This window comes from Solea solea, chromosome 3 (assembly GCF_958295425.1).
Source record: "Solea solea chromosome 3, fSolSol10.1, whole genome shotgun sequence".
Classification (NCBI taxonomy): Eukaryota; Metazoa; Chordata; class Actinopteri; order Pleuronectiformes; family Soleidae; genus Solea; species Solea solea.
The window spans coordinates 11,575,509-11,593,829 of record NC_081136.1 but is presented as its reverse complement, the minus strand read 5'-3'; the positions used below and the strand labels follow the sequence as shown (position 1 = coordinate 11,593,829).

The 18,321-nt window shown below is 40.3% G+C and overlaps 2 protein-coding genes across 2 annotated transcripts; one reads left to right on the top strand and one right to left on the bottom strand.

The window, feature by feature from the left end:
- The first annotated feature begins 994 nt into the window (after window positions 1–994).
- slc7a7 (solute carrier family 7 member 7) lies at window positions 995–11,670 on the top strand. Its single transcript, XM_058625401.1, has 11 exons — window positions 995–1,225; window positions 1,707–1,829; window positions 4,292–4,934; window positions 8,155–8,280; window positions 8,462–8,606; window positions 9,120–9,243; window positions 9,338–9,441; window positions 9,567–9,663; window positions 10,017–10,166; window positions 10,598–10,781; window positions 10,948–11,670. Exons 3-11 carry the CDS (start codon window positions 4,442–4,444, stop codon window positions 11,019–11,021), a joined length of 1,497 nt encoding a protein of 498 aa, XP_058481384.1. The 5' UTR covers window positions 995–1,225; window positions 1,707–1,829; window positions 4,292–4,441; the 3' UTR covers window positions 11,022–11,670.
- A 76-nt stretch (window positions 11,671–11,746) lies between these two features.
- Window positions 11,747–18,099, bottom strand: oxa1l (OXA1L mitochondrial inner membrane protein). Its single transcript, XM_058625400.1, has 11 exons — window positions 17,951–18,099; window positions 16,757–16,891; window positions 15,818–15,949; window positions 15,429–15,723; window positions 14,927–15,070; window positions 14,732–14,817; window positions 14,268–14,432; window positions 14,023–14,127; window positions 13,421–13,583; window positions 13,191–13,271; window positions 11,747–11,996 (listed from the first exon to the last, which is right to left on the bottom strand). The coding sequence occupies exons 1-11, from the start codon at window positions 18,059–18,061 to the stop codon at window positions 11,875–11,877; spliced, it is 1,539 nt and encodes a 512-aa protein (XP_058481383.1). The 5' UTR covers window positions 18,062–18,099; the 3' UTR covers window positions 11,747–11,874.
- Between the last annotated feature and the right edge of the window lie 222 nt (window positions 18,100–18,321).

The window sequence follows — 18,321 nt, the reverse complement described above, 5'->3', positions numbered from 1 at the left end:
CAAAAAACACTGGCGAAAAGCACTGTTACTAGATGTCCTGGAAATTACATTATTAAAATGGTCTATGGAAACTCATCTGAACAGTGATTCCCACAGACTAAATTGGGTTTTTGGACTAATTATTGTTAATTCGTCGATATCTGTCAATAAGATAGCAGCTACTCTTTCTGGGGTCCACACAAAATATAGAACAGAACATATGACAAGACAAATTTGTCAATATCACATTGACAAAAGTACATGTTTTAAATGATATTAGTTTTAAAATGGCAGTGAAACAGTAATAGGTGTTATATTATGTACAGATATATGTCTTATCACGATTTATTTGCCAAACTATTGATCAAACTACAATTGATTGTCTTTTGGAAAAGTGGTTCACCAAACAAAATGTTACTAACTGCATCACATAAGTTAGAGACACACACAGACATGTCCTATTTTAGAAATCCACAAGAGGGAGCCCTTGTCCCTAGTTTGAAGACCCAATAAATTAATAAAGCAAACATTACGTGCAATTAAATTAGTGTTAAATAAAATTCAGCTGATTCAGCTGATTCACTCTACCCCTGTTTGTGCTAATTTTATTTGCCCGTATTCATGTTATTACTGCTAGTACTAGTACATGTACTGTACTTATTTGCACACATATTTTTCCTCGTAATAAAATAATAACTACAGAGAAAATTAATTTCCAAATCCAGGATTTTGGGTGAATTTATAAAAAACAGGGGACCACTTTCATCAACCGATCAAAACAACTCTTCTGTTTTGTTTTGTTTTGGTTATTGTTTTACAAAACTATCTCAGGTACATTTGCATGATAATATCCCTGAACAGCTTTCCTGTGACATTTATCAAAGGGCTTCTGCCATCAACAGTTCTTCTATCAGTGATGATATGATAATAACCTTCACCCCACCCATCCGAGTGTGACTCGTTTCCTTGGCAGTAAAAGGAAAGAAAGAAGAAAAAAAAAACACATAAAAGCGCAGAGGTGGTACACGGAGCAAAGTCACAACAGAGGGAAGCTGCGTAAAGACGCAGGAGGAGGAAGAGACACCGAGAGGACACCGACAGGACACCGAGAGGACACTGCGAGGAGAGGTCAATCCATGCTTCTTTTTCACTTTTTAAAAGAAAAAGAAAAATAGTGACTGGTGAAAACTACTGCTGCTGCGCGATAATTGGACCCAAATCGAGTGGAGAGCTGCGTCTGGAGAAGGTGCGTCCAAATCTTCCATTAACACCAATAACTACTGTATCTTCTAAATTTTCCCTCCTTGAGATTCATGTAACCAATCATAGGACAGTCTGTTTACAACACATGTATATCATTTATTAACTTATAATGTCCCTCCACGTGAGGGTTTTGGCTTTGGCATTGAAATCAAATCAAAGTCAGTGCTATCATAAGAGGATTTTGAAATGCATCCTACTTGTTATTTCTAGGAGGAAGGAGTGACTTTTTCCAGTTTTTGTGAAGGTTAGGTTTGAACATCCTGCTGCCTTGCCTTGTTTCCTCCACTAAAGCCTCCATTCGATCTGCATTCTTCATTGATCACTTCTTTATTAGGCCATAAAAAAACATAGCAGAAACACTTCACTGACTCCGCACACTTGATTGGAGAAGATTTTATGGATCTGGGATGTAATCTTGAGTAAGGACTTATCAGCAGCTTGTGGACCTTGCTCTCTTTCTGTAGGAGCCTCGCCTCTCACTGCCTCACGTTTGATCATCCGGCAAGGACACTCAATTCCACTGAGCTTCTCCTTTGATCCTTCACTTCCTCCATGAGTCCATGCTGCTCCTCTGCTGCTGCCCCAAGGTATGTGAGCGGTTCCATCAGTCATATTTGTTTCAACTCTGAAGGGATGAATCTACAGAAAGTATCTTCCTGCATGTGCATGGAGACACCAGGTTATCTCACTCTCTGTATAATTGTCCTTCCTTATATCTTTCTCTGAATAATTCACACTTCTATTTACTGTCCAGAGGTTCAACTTTGACTTTACATTAACACATTGTTGTCTGAGCTGCAGATTCCATTTCAGTCACTGGTCTTAGTTGTTTGATCTTGGCTGAAATTGGAGGGGGGTTTTATGTTAACAGCTAAATAACAGCTCAAATGTAGGGACACCTTCTTGGAAACCACATATTACCTGTTATCTGAACTTATTCTGGATAATTAGACATCTTTTCAGACTAATAAATCACACAAAATACATTTCACATTTTGTTGAAGTCTCCCATCACTGTATATGTGGCCATGAGGAAGCATTCATTAAGTTTAAATGAAACATGCATGTTTTTACATCATTTTAAATCAAGCTTAAGCCCATTAAAGCAGTGGGACTCTGACCTATTGGAGCGCACAGAACGGTGGATTAACATGCTGCCTGTCATGTGTCTTTCACATCGCTGTACTCCTGAAACTGTTGTGGATCATGAACTTTGGCAAGAAAACATGTGATCAGTCAGTATGCTGACTCTCTGCACATGAGTGTAGTGGGCTTATTGCTGCATGTTCAACTGTGGCAGTTATTCTTCCTCTGCTTATGGTTACTACTGAAGAACCAGATTTTTTTCATGTTTGCTCCGCCCCCCCCCCCCCCCTCTGTCAATACACTCAACCTTAAAAGGCCATTTGCTGTGCGGCCTAATGGCGCTCCAATCCACAGAACTACTCTCAAATTCAACAGTGTCCACACCAGTGTCGTATTATGTTTTTTGTTCATGTTTGTTGAACATTAGTGTCCGTGGCATGTGAATATGTGTGCGTTTCTTTGGTTTAGGCCTGAAACAAGACAGTTATTTCGTTTTGCTTGATATATGACAAACAGGAAATACAGTACTTGTTTCAATCTTAAAGGAATACTTCACCGATTTGCATTAAGCTTTGTATTACTAAAATAGAGCTAGTATTTTTGAAAAATTATGCTTCCCAACCTCATTTTCCCCTGAGTTGAGAAATATCTTAGCGTAACTGTTAGCAAAGATGGCGGACACTGTTTACATTCTGGGAGTGAGGTCCCGTCCCCCTACGAGTGGGTCCAAAAAGTGCGGAAATAGCGTTGCAGTTTCAAGCCTCGGGCCAAGAACTGTATTATATTAAGTGATAAAATGACCAGCAAATATATTCGTTATTTATATTTTAATTTGTTGGCCTGTAAACGCACACCCGGCAAATAATGCAGCTTGTAAAACTTTGACAAATTTCCAAACCTAAAAAGCCTCACTACCCCTTTCAGAAATGTCTCAACCAGAGAAGAAAAATGTGTTGAAATATAGATGAAAGGGACAGGGTAGCAAAGTGGAAAGTTCAGGCAAGTTTCGCTAACACTCTGCCTTTCATACACACAACATAACATTACAGAACATAACATAACATAACATAGCATATATACTGTGTTATTGTTTTATTGTTTATCATGTCATAATACTGTGACTCTGCTGCTACTCTAAAGCAGACACACTTTCCCTTTTTAATCTCCACCTGTTGCTGACATGAAAATGAATGAAACACTAGTGCAGCACCCGCGTTCCGGGCTTCAACTGACAAGTTGCCTCTCTCTTTTGCCACGCCTGTCTTTAGGTAATAACGGCTCGTTAAGTCATATGTGTTGTGTTTCTACCAATATCTCTTATCCACCCTTCATTTCTTATACGAAAATCATCAAAGTCGGCACTGCGCACACACGTCTGACTTTCCTTTCTCTTTTTCCACTTTTCCTTCTTGTTCGTCACACTGATCATACTGACTTGTGGCAGAGGGAATCGGTACGTTGCACTGCTACCCTTTCTCTGATCAAAGACATCAAAGGACTCTTGCCTCTGTTAGACAAGAGTTCGGTGAGACGGATCTGTCACAGTCACTGGTGTCCTGAGTGAGTAGAGAGGGACACATGGAGGACATTTCCTGAATGATAGGTGTTCCAATAATCAAATAGTGTTGATGCAGATAAAAACCAGTTGTCTGATTGTTATGTACGCACATGAACACAGTGTAACTAACACCTGATATACTGTAACAACTCATTTCTGTGTGTTCACAAACCACACCCCTGGACTATTTGAACTGGGATTGTAGTAAATGTTCTAAACCTGAAAGGTTGCACATTTTACAGATCACCTTTAACCTTTTTATGGATGAATAAAGGTTGAGGCCAAGGTAAAGGTTAAGGGAGGTAGTAATGCAACACTGCAGAAACACCAAAGAAGAAGAAAACCAACAGATCATTCTCCTCGTTAACAGCATCACTAATGTGACCCTGTGTGTTTCCTCTACAGATGGCAGGAGATGATGACAAATAACTGAGAGAAAAGTCTCCCTTCAGTACGAAAAAGTCTTCGATTGTGACTGAAATATTTTGCAGAGGGATAGCTCAACACTTTTCCAGCTCTAAAATTTAAAAAAGGAAAACTATTAAGACACAGACAATGGCGTCCTATGCGGCTGCTCCACAACAAGAGGAGAGTAATGGCACCGCTCCACCTGGGAAGTCTAAAGGCACTGACGACTCCATGAAGCTGAAGAAGGAGATCTCCCTCTTGAACGGGGTCTGCCTGATTGTGGGCAACATGATCGGCTCGGGGATCTTCGTCTCACCCAAAGGGGTCCTCAACCACAGCGCTTCCTACGGTCTCTCTCTGGTGGTGTGGACTGTCGGTGGCATATTCTCCGTGTTTGGAGCCCTCTGCTACGCCGAGCTGGGGACCACCATCACCAAGTCGGGGGCGTCCTACGCATATATCTTGGAGGCCTTTGGCGGGTTCATGGCCTTTATCCGCCTGTGGACGTCGCTGCTCATCATCGAGCCGACCAGCCAGGCCATCATAGCCATCACGTTCTCCAACTACATGGTGCAACCTATTTTCCCCACCTGTATAGCTCCATACCTGGCCAACAGGCTGCTGGCTGCTGCGTGTATATGTGAGTACACATCTGAAATGGGCTGTGTGTGTGTGTGTGTGTGTGTGAATGTGTTTCTGACTCATCCATTTCAACACATGACGGTGATCAGTGATGATGTCTGTCATGGCCACTGTTGGTTTCACATCTGAGACACAGCACGTGATGTTTAGGAACTAGAGAAGTGAAATATGGTGACACCATAGCTGAGGTCAGCAGGTTTGCAGCAGAAAGAACCACTGATATCAAACGAAAGAGGAAGTAAGCATCTTAAAACATGGCTAGAGTAGATGGGAAAAGCTGTTTTACTCAATCTCGGAGATGTAGTTTACCAATCTCAGCATTGTGTCTGGCACATGAGGGCTTAAAGGTTACTTTAAGGTTGCTAAAAGGAAACTGAATGTACAACAAAAAAAGTATATTTGTGTAAATGTGAAATGATTGGGTTTTCATATAAATTTTTCATATGTATGCTTGCTTTATGGCGCCTGCCATGTGGAGCCAACATGTTTCTATAGCAGCCTGAATGGACCAACCAACCAGTTCCTTGACTCGCTTGGGAAAGAGAGGGTTAAATTAAATTAAATTAAATTAAATTAAATTAAATTAAATTAAATTAAATTAAATTAAATTAAATTACATTACATTTTTGACTGAAAACACAAACAAGCGCAAAAACCAGTTTTTTGTTCCCTGCTCTGCTGCTGTATACACACAAACGCTCCCTAAGTCAGGTCTGATAGCATTCCTTGACTGAGACTGACAGATGAAGGACTGAAGAAGACCAAACTGAGGCAGAATAATAACAACACAAATCACTGCAGATTTAAGTAATTAAAGGCATTGGTAACATTCTGTATGGACGTGGCCCAGATTGCTAAGGTAACTAGAACACAGCGGCACTGAGAAAGTGCTGACAAACTGAAAGAACCAAAAAGGGCATTTACAAGTTGGTCACTGAGGCAACAAAACACAACAAAAGAGGTCAAAGCCAGGCCGAGGTTTTTGCTTTATATAGCAATATCGCAGATATAAATGAAATATTTAAGGTTAAAAATATATATACACTACCAGTCAAAAGTTTGGACACACTTTTCCATTTCCTTGAATGAGGAAGATAAATATGACTCATCTATCCAAACACACACATTTAAATACGACTCCACACACACACTTATGCCACGCACTGATAAGCTTGTGCTCAGAGGAGGAGAACTGAGTGCTGATAGCTGTGAGGAGAAGTCGTCACTGCAGGGATACGCTGACCTCAGAGACAAACAGGCTCTCAAGTGAACTTATAAACTAAACCTACTTCAATTCAACTTTATAATTTAGCGGAAAAAAAACAAAAAAAAGAAGATAAGATAAACTCTGTATTTCCAAAATAAAGACATTGAGTCAGAGTCAAAATCATGATGGGTTTAATCAATAAATAATAACAACAACCTAATAAGTAAAATACCAGATGCAAAGTCAGATTTTTTGACTCACTACTTACACTAATTATAACATAGTAATGCATTATTATTATTATTATTATTATTAGAAATATTAATAATTCACTTCAGGGTGTAAGTATGTGTAATATTACACTTTATTAAAAGTTCTGTCTCATTAGAAATTATTTTTTAAAGCGTAATTTAAAAAAGGTTTGCTTTATTAGATCAACAGTGTAAAACAAGTCAAACATGCAATTTAATTTATATAATCTATTTCTCATACAATTTAAAAGAAACAACATGTTTTATTTTGTCTCTGAATGTTTTATATTATATATTTGTTTAGTAATTGACATATTTCTCTATCAGACCAATATGATCTGCTGTGGTGAAATATATTATATTATATATACTGTGAAGGAACATCCTACGATCATATAGTTGATCTTGTATGTATCAGATGACTATATTTTATTTGTGATTTTCAGTCAACATATGAGGCGTGAAAGGGAAGATTTGCTCTCTGGGTTTTCAAAGTCTGGAGACAAAATTGAAAATTGAAAACTAATCTAAACTTGTATCCAAAAGAAAAAAAGTAAAAAAAAAAAACGACTTCATATTTCATGTAAAGTGAAGGCTGTTCAGCAGCAAACTCTTAAAGCCAGTCACACGTGACTTTAAGGATCTGTATTTCAGCTCACATCTGGACCCTATTTGACCTACGCTGCCAGGCCGCTGGCTTCATAAACCCGATCTCACACCTCCCACCCTTCTAACCTTCCACTGTCAACACAGCTCGCCTCTGCTTCTGTGTGGTGCAGTCTACCTCTCCGTCGCTCATCGCTGGCGGCCTCCATCTGAGCCACTGAGTTGTGTTGTGCTTGAACAGGCGTCCCGCTGAAAACAGACTTGTTTTGATGGTCTACCTGTCACTAAGCCCGAGGACGATAATGTTATGATTCCTCTTAGCTTCACTGAGACTGAAGGGCTCACCGGTGGTCAGTGTCGAGGAGAGGGTGGTGACGTAATCCTGCTTTTGTCCTTTCTTAAAATGCCTGGGTGATGTGAAGCTCAGGGTGGGCTGATGAGTGCAGTCTGTAAGCTTGACTTTAAATATGTTCACTTTTATCTGATTTGACCAATCACTATTCACAGCATAATTACACGTGTGACCCTCACTTTTGCTTACTTAAAACCACATTATTCAGTATGAGCAGACACCATGTTCCTCTCTATCTCTAAAGTCGTGCACTTGGATGGATCATGTGCTGATCAGAGGCCAAAGGCAGATAAGTCAGAGAAAACACATGTTTTTCTTGAACATGACTGATGCTTAAAGTGAAGGAGGGAGACCATTGTTTTAAATCAGGTGGAGATCACATGTCAGACTCACCAGCCACTTTAACTGAATGAAGTGGCAGGAGTGGCACCCAGTGTGGTCTCCTGCTGCTGTAGCTCGTCTGCTTCAAGGTTTGACATGCTGTGTGTTCAGCGATCTTATTCATATCTTGGTCGTAACAAGTGGTTCTTTCAGCTTGAACCAGTCTGCTCATTCTCCTCTGACCTTTGGCATAAACAAGACACTGTGTGTGTGTGTGTAGTTGTATGTGCTGCACTCAGCTGTTTCCTCGTCTGAAAAACAACAGGACAGTCTGCTTGAGTCAGCAGCAGCGTTTCCTTAAATCAGCCGTACCCTTCCAAAGGAACACGCTGGCACACATTCAGTTTACACAGCAACGGGTTTTTTTTTTTATTGTGTGAATGGAAACAGAATTTATATTTATAATCTCACTCTGTTTTAGGTTTGCTGACCTTCGTGAACTGTGCCTATGTGAAGTGGGGCACCAGGGTGCAAGATTTCTTCACCTACGCCAAAGTCATCGCCCTCATCGCTGTCATCATCACCGGCCTGGTGAAGATTGGAGAAGGTGCCGACTATTAACGACAAAATCCTCCACGATGCCTTACCCTGTTTACTGTTTGAACATTATCAAAACAAAAATGCCGCCATGACCCCTGCTGTTAATTTAAAAACAAACTGAATGGAAACTAGGATGATTCTTCAAGAAATGTAACGATAACGGTACTAATAATGTTGGAATTTTCCAGGCCACACTCAGAACTTTGAGGGCCTTTTCGATGGCTCCTCTCGGGACCCGGGACACATCGCTCTGGCTCTGTACTCGGCTCTGTTCTCCTACTCTGGATGGGACACCCTCAATTTTGTCACAGAGGAGATCAAAAACCCAGAGAGGTGAGGACGATAACTTCACAGTTTAACCACATTTGGTATAATCGTATACATTTTTGTACCAAATGTTCCAAATATTCGTACAATCTCCCAAACTGCAAACCCTAACTCACATTTACTCAGTGTCGCAATATGAGAAGCAACAACTCAATACCTGTAGATGTCAGAACTCCCTTTATGTTGCTAAATACCACTCACTAACTACATTTAAAGAGCTTGATGTGGCGTTAATTGGGGAAATCAACATTAAAACATGTCTTTAAGCCTTTCCATGCAGCCAAACATTGTTTAAATGAAGCAAGACGACACGTGATTGGATCACAGAGTTCCCAGGCAGATTAAGTGTCAGACGCAACCCCCTCCCACTTTATCCCAATCCCCATCCTTAGCTCAACCACAGGGTCAATCCACTCTGGACTACTGCTCACAATCACTCCATTGCCATCCAGTGTCAGACTCAGCCTCTGTATCTCATCTGATTTGCTTCCCCCTGCTGTTGTTTTGTGTGAATTACAGGAACCTGCCGCTGGCAATTGCTATTTCCATGCCCATAGTGACTGTGATCTACATTCTGACCAATGTGGCGTACTACACCGTCCTGCCCATCAATGCAATCTTAGACAGCGATGCTGTCGCTGTGGTAAGAGCCTACAGTCCTTGGTGAACGATCAGAATTGAGCTTTGTACTCGCGAAGTGCAGCTTTTCTTCACGATTCTTCTTCTTTTCTGTCTAGACCTTTGCCGACCAGGTGTTTGGCGTAATGAACTGGACCATTCCCTTGGCTGTGGCTCTGTCTTGCTTTGGAGGACTAAACGCCTCCATCTTGGCAGCCTCCAGGTGAGTGATTTGGTCCTTTCAGTGACATTTGAACATTTAGTGCACAGAATGACCCGCTCGCTGTCATTCATGTCCATCGCCGCCATTCATCTATACTTCCTGTTGCTGTTTTGGTGTCTGTACAGGTTGTTCTTCGTGGGCTCCAGAGAGGGCCACCTCCCCGACTACCTGTGCATGATCCATGTCCACCGCTACACTCCCATCCCCGCACTGCTCTTTAACGTTAGTCAACCATAACAATGTCTCTGATATCTGTTATTGACACTCAAAAAAAAGTCACATCCTCAATTATACTAATATTTCTGTTAGTGCCGACCACACAAGCTTGACAGGGGCTGCTTCAGTTGATGAGGTCAGCTGAAGGACCAGGTCTTTCAGACTGAAACTATGGAAAAGTGTTTCAGGGAGCATGAGTCATCATTTTCACACATGGACAAATGTGACAAGCTTATCAAAAACCTGTTGTTACCTGTGTGACTTTTTTTTGGCTGAGCAGTGTAAACATTTAGTTTATCTGTCTTTTCTATTGTTTCTTTGTGGGACTCATATTGTTTCTCGTATGTATCTCTCTTCAGGGTATCATGGCTCTAATATACCTGTGCGTGGAAGACGTCTTCAGGTTGATTAACTACTACAGCTTCAGCTACTGGTTATTTGTGGGTCTGTCCATTTTGGGGCAACTGTATCTGCGGTGGAAGCAGCCAGACAGGAAGAGACCCCTAAAGGTAAATGGGGATAACAATGTACTGCAGTCACTCGGGCTGGTACCTAGATGTTACTGAATCAATGTAACAGCAAATGTTGTGATGATAGTTGTGAGAAATGAACGTCACCTAAGGTGCAAAGAGGAATATAGCCAGTGGGTAGTATTATTATATTCAAATTCCAAACACCCATTGTCCTTGCTGTTGAAGGTTAAAAAAAACGCTGTTGTAGTAAATTCTTTGTAGGATATGGGCATTATTCAAAATGACTGTGTAGGGGTTATCACAAGTAGGTTATCACAAGTAAAAAAAAAGTTTAAAATCTGTCAATATCGATAATGATTGCGACTTAATGTCAAATAATTGGAGACTTGGGTAAATGCAGAAGAAATCAGTTTGCAGGGATTCAGACCATCATCTCTAATCTTTCTTCTCTCGTCCTTGTCCCACAGCTCAGTCTCGTCTTCCCCATCGTTTTCTGTCTCCTCACCGTCTTCCTCGTGGTCGTGCCGCTCTACAGTGACACCGTCAACTCCCTGATCGGCATCGGCATCGCCCTGTCAGGAGTGCCCGTTTACTTCCTCTGCTGCTACACTCCAGCCAAAAAGAGGCCGCTGTGGCTACGTCGCTTCATTGGTAAGAGAGCAACGGTGCCCTTAAGATCCATGACAATACACTCACTAAATATAATAGTTTACGGCCTTCAACTGACTCAGCATCATGTGCATGGCACCTTGTCTTGGCAATACAGAGGAAGTTCAATCCATGCACAAGTTAACCTTTGCCCCTTTTCATCTTTCAGCTAAATCTGGCTTGCTGATTCAGAAGGTGTGTTACTCTGTCCTCACTGAAATGGATGAAGACAAAGCAGAGTAGGCGTTATTCAACACCCAGCTGGAGGCGGACAACGCCCAAACAAGAAGCTCTACTTGAACTCATCTTGGCCGGTCGTTTCTTTGACCTCTACAGAACGAACATTTGGGGTTAAGATGGACCCAGCTGTCAATCATCACCCGGTGATGTTAATGTATGATGGCACTTGGGTGCTCGACGGCAAAGTCTTCAGTTGACTCTGGCTTTTGAGAGAACAGTTAAATGTATGCCCAGGGAAATCATCTCCTGTTTGTATTACAGAACAGCCAAGAAGTATTTAATTGATATGTCCAGTATTTGAAATTTCGTACGTGATACACGATACCTTTCTGATCAAAGTGGAAGGTGACAAATACGGTTTAATTCTTTAAGTGGACAGGAGATCGTCCTGAAAACCGCCAGCAATGCTGACCCTACAAAAACCAGCCTCAATGTTGTTATGAATATAATTTGCAATAAGCAGAGCGAGGAGTAACATAGATTAGAGTATGTTAACTTCACATTTACTGTGGAGTAGAGGCATTTTTATCCTGCTATCTGTCAGGTCTAATGAAGGGCTATTTTTACACAAAGTAACTCTTTTTTCCTATGGACTGTTAAATTAATGTTTGAGCTCAAATGCATATTTATAATAAAATGACTAGTTAATGAACATCATAAATGAAAATTGTCTTTCATTCCCTCGTGTTCTACGTACTGAAATATCAAAGACAACGCGCACACTGAAGTGGGTGTTTGGAGGCAGATTTGACATTTTAATTGTCTCAACCTTTTTTCCTCACCTGCCCACTCTTCAATTCATAAATATGTACAACATGTATCATCACTTTGATATTATAAAGCTACAAGGAAGGATTTATACAATAGTATCCTTCCATGGCGACGCTTTGCCTTGAGCTTGCTTGACTTGAGTTGATCTTGCAGCCATGGGAGGTTTCGGCTTGAGAGGATTGTGGGCATAAGTCTCCTTCACTGGACCTGCGAAGTAAATGAAAAGACACTGTTACAAACAAACACAGTTTCTTCAATGTATTGTTTGTATTGTTTAAATGTTCACATTGCACATTAAACACAGGGCTAATTGTGTCAACAGCTCCACCTAGTCCTCAGGAAGTGTAGGTACATTTTATAAATTCAGGTGACTAAATGGTACAGTATATAAATTTAAATGTTTGCCCAACTTCCTGTTTCTAGCACTGATATCAACACAACATCTTGTGAAATTATTATTATTGATTGATTGATTGATTGATTGATTGATTGATTGAATTGAAGGGAACAAACAATACAAAATATTTAGTATATGATTATGCAAGAAAAGAACTTCACAAATAGATTAAACATTTTTACAGTATTGAAACTTGCCTAAATATGCAGAGTATTAAAACAATAATTGCAGTATTTGTCTGAAAATGACAAATCACAACAAGTACAAATAAAAACAACAATATTAAGCTACTCACTGAGTGCAACTGCTGTGAAGTCAGATTATAAAAGCTCTGTTTACTCCTCCAGGATTCCGACTTGATAAATGAAGTGCATGCATTTCTCAAACTTTGACATGTTGTGACTTTTGAGTGAAGCAAATTAAACTTTATTCACTCATCAGCAGCACACATGCAAGCCTGTGACTCTGCAGCACTGAACTGAAACTGTAGCTGCAGTGGAAAAAAACCTGTTTGCGTCACAGTTCACTCATGGATAACGCACCATTACATTAGTATTCAGAAATGTTCTTCACAATGGGGAAGAGGGCATAGCTGTGCCCAGTCATAACAGGTGAACAATAAAAAAAATGTGTACAGCTTTGTACCTCTAAATCAATACATTTACAGAGAGAACAAAAAAATCCACAATGTAGAGAAATTATTCCTGGCTCTGTCAACTTAATCCATCCCATGCCAAAAGGTAAAGGGTGTTTCCCGATCCTACACCCATCTGCTCCACCAAGTTTGGTGAAAATTGGTTCACAAGTACAAACTAACACTTACTACATGACACAAAACCTAACTGAGGACACAATGTTTTGATCCATTGGGTGAAATGTTGTGACCTCAGTATTCAGTAAAGCTTTGTAGGGTGTACTCCACTCTGCCTTGCTCCTACTGAAGACACAGGATGTGTGTTCTTATGGTCAGACATAAAGCTGCTCATCAAAGTGGAGGGACTGACCTTTAGCAGAGTCATCCAGACGATATTTGAGCCGCCTTTCCCTCTCTTCCAGCTGCTGCATCAGATGAGCGTTGTTCCAGCCTGGGAACACACACACACACACACACACACACACACACACACAGTTACAATATATGCAAATAGACCAATACCCTGGGTGAATCAAATAATGTTTTAACACTGGTACTAAAAATAAGTTTCATCAACTATCGGTGTGTTAAAGCGCCAACCTTTCTTCAAAGAGGCAAAGAATCCTTCACTTTCGGGCAGAGCAGAGGGCGAGTGTTTGATCCTCTGTGGAATCTTCAGCTTCTCTCTGACCAGTGGGTGCCTTAGCAGAGCCACTTGAGCCAAGGAGAAGCAGTTAGATGTCATCCAATAGGTAAACACCGCCTGAAGTTGTAGATATAAAAAAATACATTTCAGACAAGGAAACACCAAACACTGTCTATGTCAGCACTGTACATACTAGTGCCCCTTGGTGAATCACCTGTCATGTTTTAAGCCTGGCAAGCAAACTGTAGGACACTTAATCAATTAAAAGAGGGAAATTCCTTGTGTTTATGTAGGTAGACCAGAAACTAGATTGAGACATTAACAACTCAGGAAAATGTTCATAAATCAAGTGAGAAATAAAAGCCGATTTTCAAACAGAATCATTTTTGCAACCAGTGAATTCGACCCACTGGTGGCTAACGGTTACTTCCGTCCTACTTCCGTCCTACTTCCTAAACTTCACTTTTCAAAGCAGAAGACTACGTTCATTTTTACATACCGTCTATGGGACAAAACCTGTATAACAAGAACTGATGTGATTGAGTGAAAAACTGACCGTGGGGAAGTTGATAGTGAGGGGGAGGATGACAAAAGGCATGATCCTTAACACCATCTTCATTGCTCTCAGATTGGGGTTGTCAACGCCAGACTCGGCACCCAGCTACAACAGGGGAAAAACAACAGACGTGGTGATTATTAAGAAGAAGCACATACACATCTGAAGGCTTATAACGTGACAAATTCTAAATCACACAGGATAAGAGGGTGCACTGTGATTTACTGATCACCAAACTGAATTACCTCCAGGATGAAGAACATGGTTCCAGTGACGGCAAGAGGCAGAACATAATAAGGATCTGATGCAGTCAGATCTGTGAACCACAGCAGACCTCCTGTCTGCAAGCTGGGCACTGGCAGATACGCCATCTTCCTCAGAGCGATGAAAAAAGAGACAAAGACTGGTGTCTGAGGAAACAATTGAAAAACTAGTCAAAAACAAACCTTTCATATAACAAATTCACAAATACAATGTGTTTCTTAGTACTTTAATTACACAAGACAGAAAAACATGTATTATACGGTCAAAGTCTAACTAGCTCGACAAATTAGCAGAAAGGAGTCAGGACCAAGAAACTAATAAAAATCATGAAACTATCTGTTTTATTAAATATTCAACCATTAAGATAAAGTAATTTACAGAAAATTGAGATTCATTATTTTTCACTGAATGCAGATTCAACAAGATGTTAACAGGATAAACGGACCTGTGCCAATGGAACCAGGAAGCCACGGAGAGGATTGACATCATGCTTCTTCTGAAACAAGTGCAGGTCTGATTGGGCTTTGGCAACTGTAACAAAAACATAGGCCATGATAAAAGGATCAGACTGGGCATCAGCAAACGTGAGACGTGTCAAAAAACACATGTTTTACAGAGGGAGAGTAGTTAATGAGTTTACAATTAAATTTGTTTCCACTCCGTTTGGCATCTGACATTTTTTCAGTGAGTTTGGTCATCTCAGGCAGAACGTTATTCAGCTTGGCTGCTTCTCTCTGACCCTTCACGATGACTGGAAACATAGCCAAACGAGCCACGACCGTTCCTGCAAGAGAGTGAAAGGTTGAGACTGTTGTCGTTCTTATTCTGTGTACATGGGGAAAGAAATGTGGACCACTAAGCCACTTTGTGTCCAGGTGAACATATAACATGCAGTAATAATTCAACTCCCAACAATATGATCTGGCGATGGCTACACATAAACCTGGTATTTAACAGGTCCAGGGGCTACATTTTGAAACACTTTGCTGACAATGGTACTGAACTAATTAACTTACTGTTTGTCTATGACAGATTTCTCTGTTATCAACCTTGAGGAGAGATCGATGAGCAGTATTTACAAAAGTAGTAGTAATGTTAAGTGTTAACATCTTAATAATATCCTTTATTAATTAATTGCTTACCTACAACGATGGCCCCCCACCAGGGCAAACCCAGATCCACATGCATGAACTCTAAAATGCTCTGTATAAGTCCCACTGGTGTGTAAGCTGCCAGTCCGAGCTCTGCGAGAGTGGGTTCTGTAGTCGCAGCCTGCAGGACGTCCAATGCAGTCGGTGCAGCGTCTGCCACCTGCTCAGTGACTGACTGGGTTAAAATAGGGGTGGGGTCAGCGGTTGCGAGCTGAGGGAAGGAGTCCGAGACTGGAGGAGGAGCAAAGCTGTCTGCTGCTGGTACTGCTGTTGAGATAACTGGAATCTGAAATTTATCAATGGAAATGGAAAAAAACATAAATAAAGATAGTTTGGGTCTTAGACAGATGATTAAATGTTTTAAATGTGGTCTTAGCCACCTGTTCGGTGATCGACTGTGCAAAAACGGGTGCGGGGTCAGCGAGCAGAGAGATGGGGGTGGAGTCCGGGACTGGAGCACCCACAGGAGCTTCCATAACTGAAGCTGCCATTGATCCATCCTCAGGTGGGATCTGGAAATATTGATTGATGCATTTAGTTTAAGTGTTGTAGGCATATATTATTCAAACCAACAATTTAATTCTTCATAAAAACTCACCATAGAAATCATTAACATCATAAAATCTATAAATAAATAAATACAATTTTGTGGTTTGATTTGAGATAAACTGCTTTCTTAGCAAGGCAGCGATCCCTTTACCACAACAGAAATATAAATATATTTAGGAATATATATATTTAATATATAAATAAATATATATCTAATGGCCCCTTTGAGGGATAAATAAAGTTTACCTTATCTTATCTCATCATCACCCCTATATTGGGATATGCTTTATCGCCATTGTAGGCATTTACAAGTATTTAGTATTAAGTCTATACACCTTAGTATTTTCAGATTAAAGCAGTTTCTAAATAAGACTTTATACCAATCTAACAATGGGAAAATGTTATACATGGGTAAAATCCTACTCCCAATATTTGATGATGTGCGTTACACTAATCTTTACAGATCCTTTAATTATTAAAAACAGGGTCTTTCTTCATGTGTTTTTAAGAAATTAAAAATTATGTGATGAAATACTTACAAGTCAAAGTACTGTATTATGGCTTGCCAATACTGACTGGCAATTGTTTTAAAAAGATGCTGCAACATGCCAGACTAAATAAATTACTCATGTTTTCTGATGCAGTGTGTTTTTTTAATAATTAATTTCTGGCAGGAACAAAAGCTGCTTTACTTTAATTAGATGATCAAAAACCTAAAGTCTATATGCAGGTCCCCATTAAGGATGACCTGAGCTTGATGTGACAGGCACCTGTGAGCTGTTGTGTCGGACTGTCACGGCGTTCACCCAGAGGATCCTCCCACGCTGTCTGCAGCCCAGCAGAGTCCTGGTGGTTGGACTGTGACACTGAAACACCGTGTGCAGGTGGGACTTAAAGAGCAAATGCTGTTTGAAAAACAGAGTCAGAGTGTCAGTACACTTCACAAGTAGTCACGTCACAGCTACGAACCTGAAACTCCCCCTTTGAAGATTTGAGATTTGCAATTTGGCCAGCACCATGTTTATGTGTTAAAAACAGTAATTCACAGGCATCACTTCCAACCAAGCTATTATAATAACAGTTGTCAATGATACCGGTTTCCACACATGTTTATGTACCATGTTTTATTGTATTGTACCATTTTCCTCTAAATGTGAACATAATTTACATAATTTATTGACATCATGTTGAATGGAAAAAGATGTGAGATGTAGAAGCTAATTATGTCATCGACTTTCATTGAAACCAACCAGAAAAAGCCACCATGTGCGGATTGTGCAATAAATTTAAACTTTCTGGTTGGCCTAAATCAGCAAACCGCAAGACTACATGCACTTGTTATATGCAGTAGTGGTACTTCAATTTGACATTGGATAGGACTAGGAGACCTAATGGAAGTTACTGGGGGAAAAATATACCTTAATATAAGGTTTACTCAGAGTGCCTCCTCTGGCTATTAATATAAAATAAGGGAATCACATCATCCAATACCATTATCCTACAAAAACACAAATAAAGACTAAAATACAAAACATACTATACATATATACAGTTTATGTCCTATCCTAATACTATGTCATAAGATGTGTTTTTATTAATCTACTACAATATAAACAATACTTTGTATTGTATGTATATATGTATATATACAGTATATATACACAGTATATATACATAAATTATTCGAATAAAAATATTAACAGCAATATCATGATTTTCAATGCGTCTCACAATTAATTCCACGTTAATATGCCTCAAAAGTGCGGTGATTTAACTGTTATATATTCAAAAGCATACTGTCCTGTCTTCAGCACAAACGCTGTCAAAGTCACAGGAGCCATGCACGCACAACTACGCGGCGAGTATGCTAACCGGCTAGCGAATTAGTCGGTGACAGTCGCTGTTTGCGTCCCTGTTTCAGCAGCAGGGACAGGGACAGGGGTGAAACAGTAAAGAAGACCTACTTGTGTCCAAATGTCTGAGCCAGGTCGACTGCCTCGGCTCGGTTTTCCAGACTGTCGCAGGAAACATCTTGCTAAGCAGACCGGAGTAACCCCGCTCCTGATGGCAGCCATATTGACAGGGAAATTGTGACGTACGAGTGCTACGGAAAGCCAAAGGAGTCAGAATTTTGCGCTCAAGACAAGGGAGCCCTCATCTGTAGAAGAATACAGTGGTTCAACTGTCCTGTTTATAGGAAATTGATAGGGAAAGTTAGCTTTATTTCCATCATGCATACTCCATATAATTCCATATGCAAAATGTGCTATTGTAAAATATGAATTCTTTAAAAAGAGACAAACTTTTGATTCTGATCTCCCCCACAATGTCGAAC

Bases quoted from the DNA above. Each gene is read 5' to 3' on its own strand.
- slc7a7 (XM_058625401.1), top strand. From the start codon at position 4,442: ATGGCGTCCTATGCGGCTGCTCCACAACAAGAGGAGAGTAATGGCACC. The intron at 9,442-9,566 runs GTGAGTGATTTG...GTGTCTGTACAG, and splicing joins TCCATCTTGGCAGCCTCCAG to GTTGTTCTTCGTGGGCTCCA. The intron at 10,167-10,597 runs GTAAATGGGGAT...CTTGTCCCACAG, and splicing joins ACAGGAAGAGACCCCTAAAG to CTCAGTCTCGTCTTCCCCAT.
- oxa1l (XM_058625400.1), bottom strand. From the start codon at position 18,061: ATGGCTGCCATCAGGAGCGGGGTTACTCCGGTCTGCTTAGCAAGATGT. The intron at 14,433-14,731 runs GTCCGTTTATCC...TTGTTTCCTCAG, and splicing joins TCCTGGTTCCATTGGCACAG to ACACCAGTCTTTGTCTCTTT. The intron at 13,272-13,420 runs GTTGGCGCTTTA...GTGTGTTCCCAG, and splicing joins CTTTGCCTCTTTGAAGAAAG to GCTGGAACAACGCTCATCTG.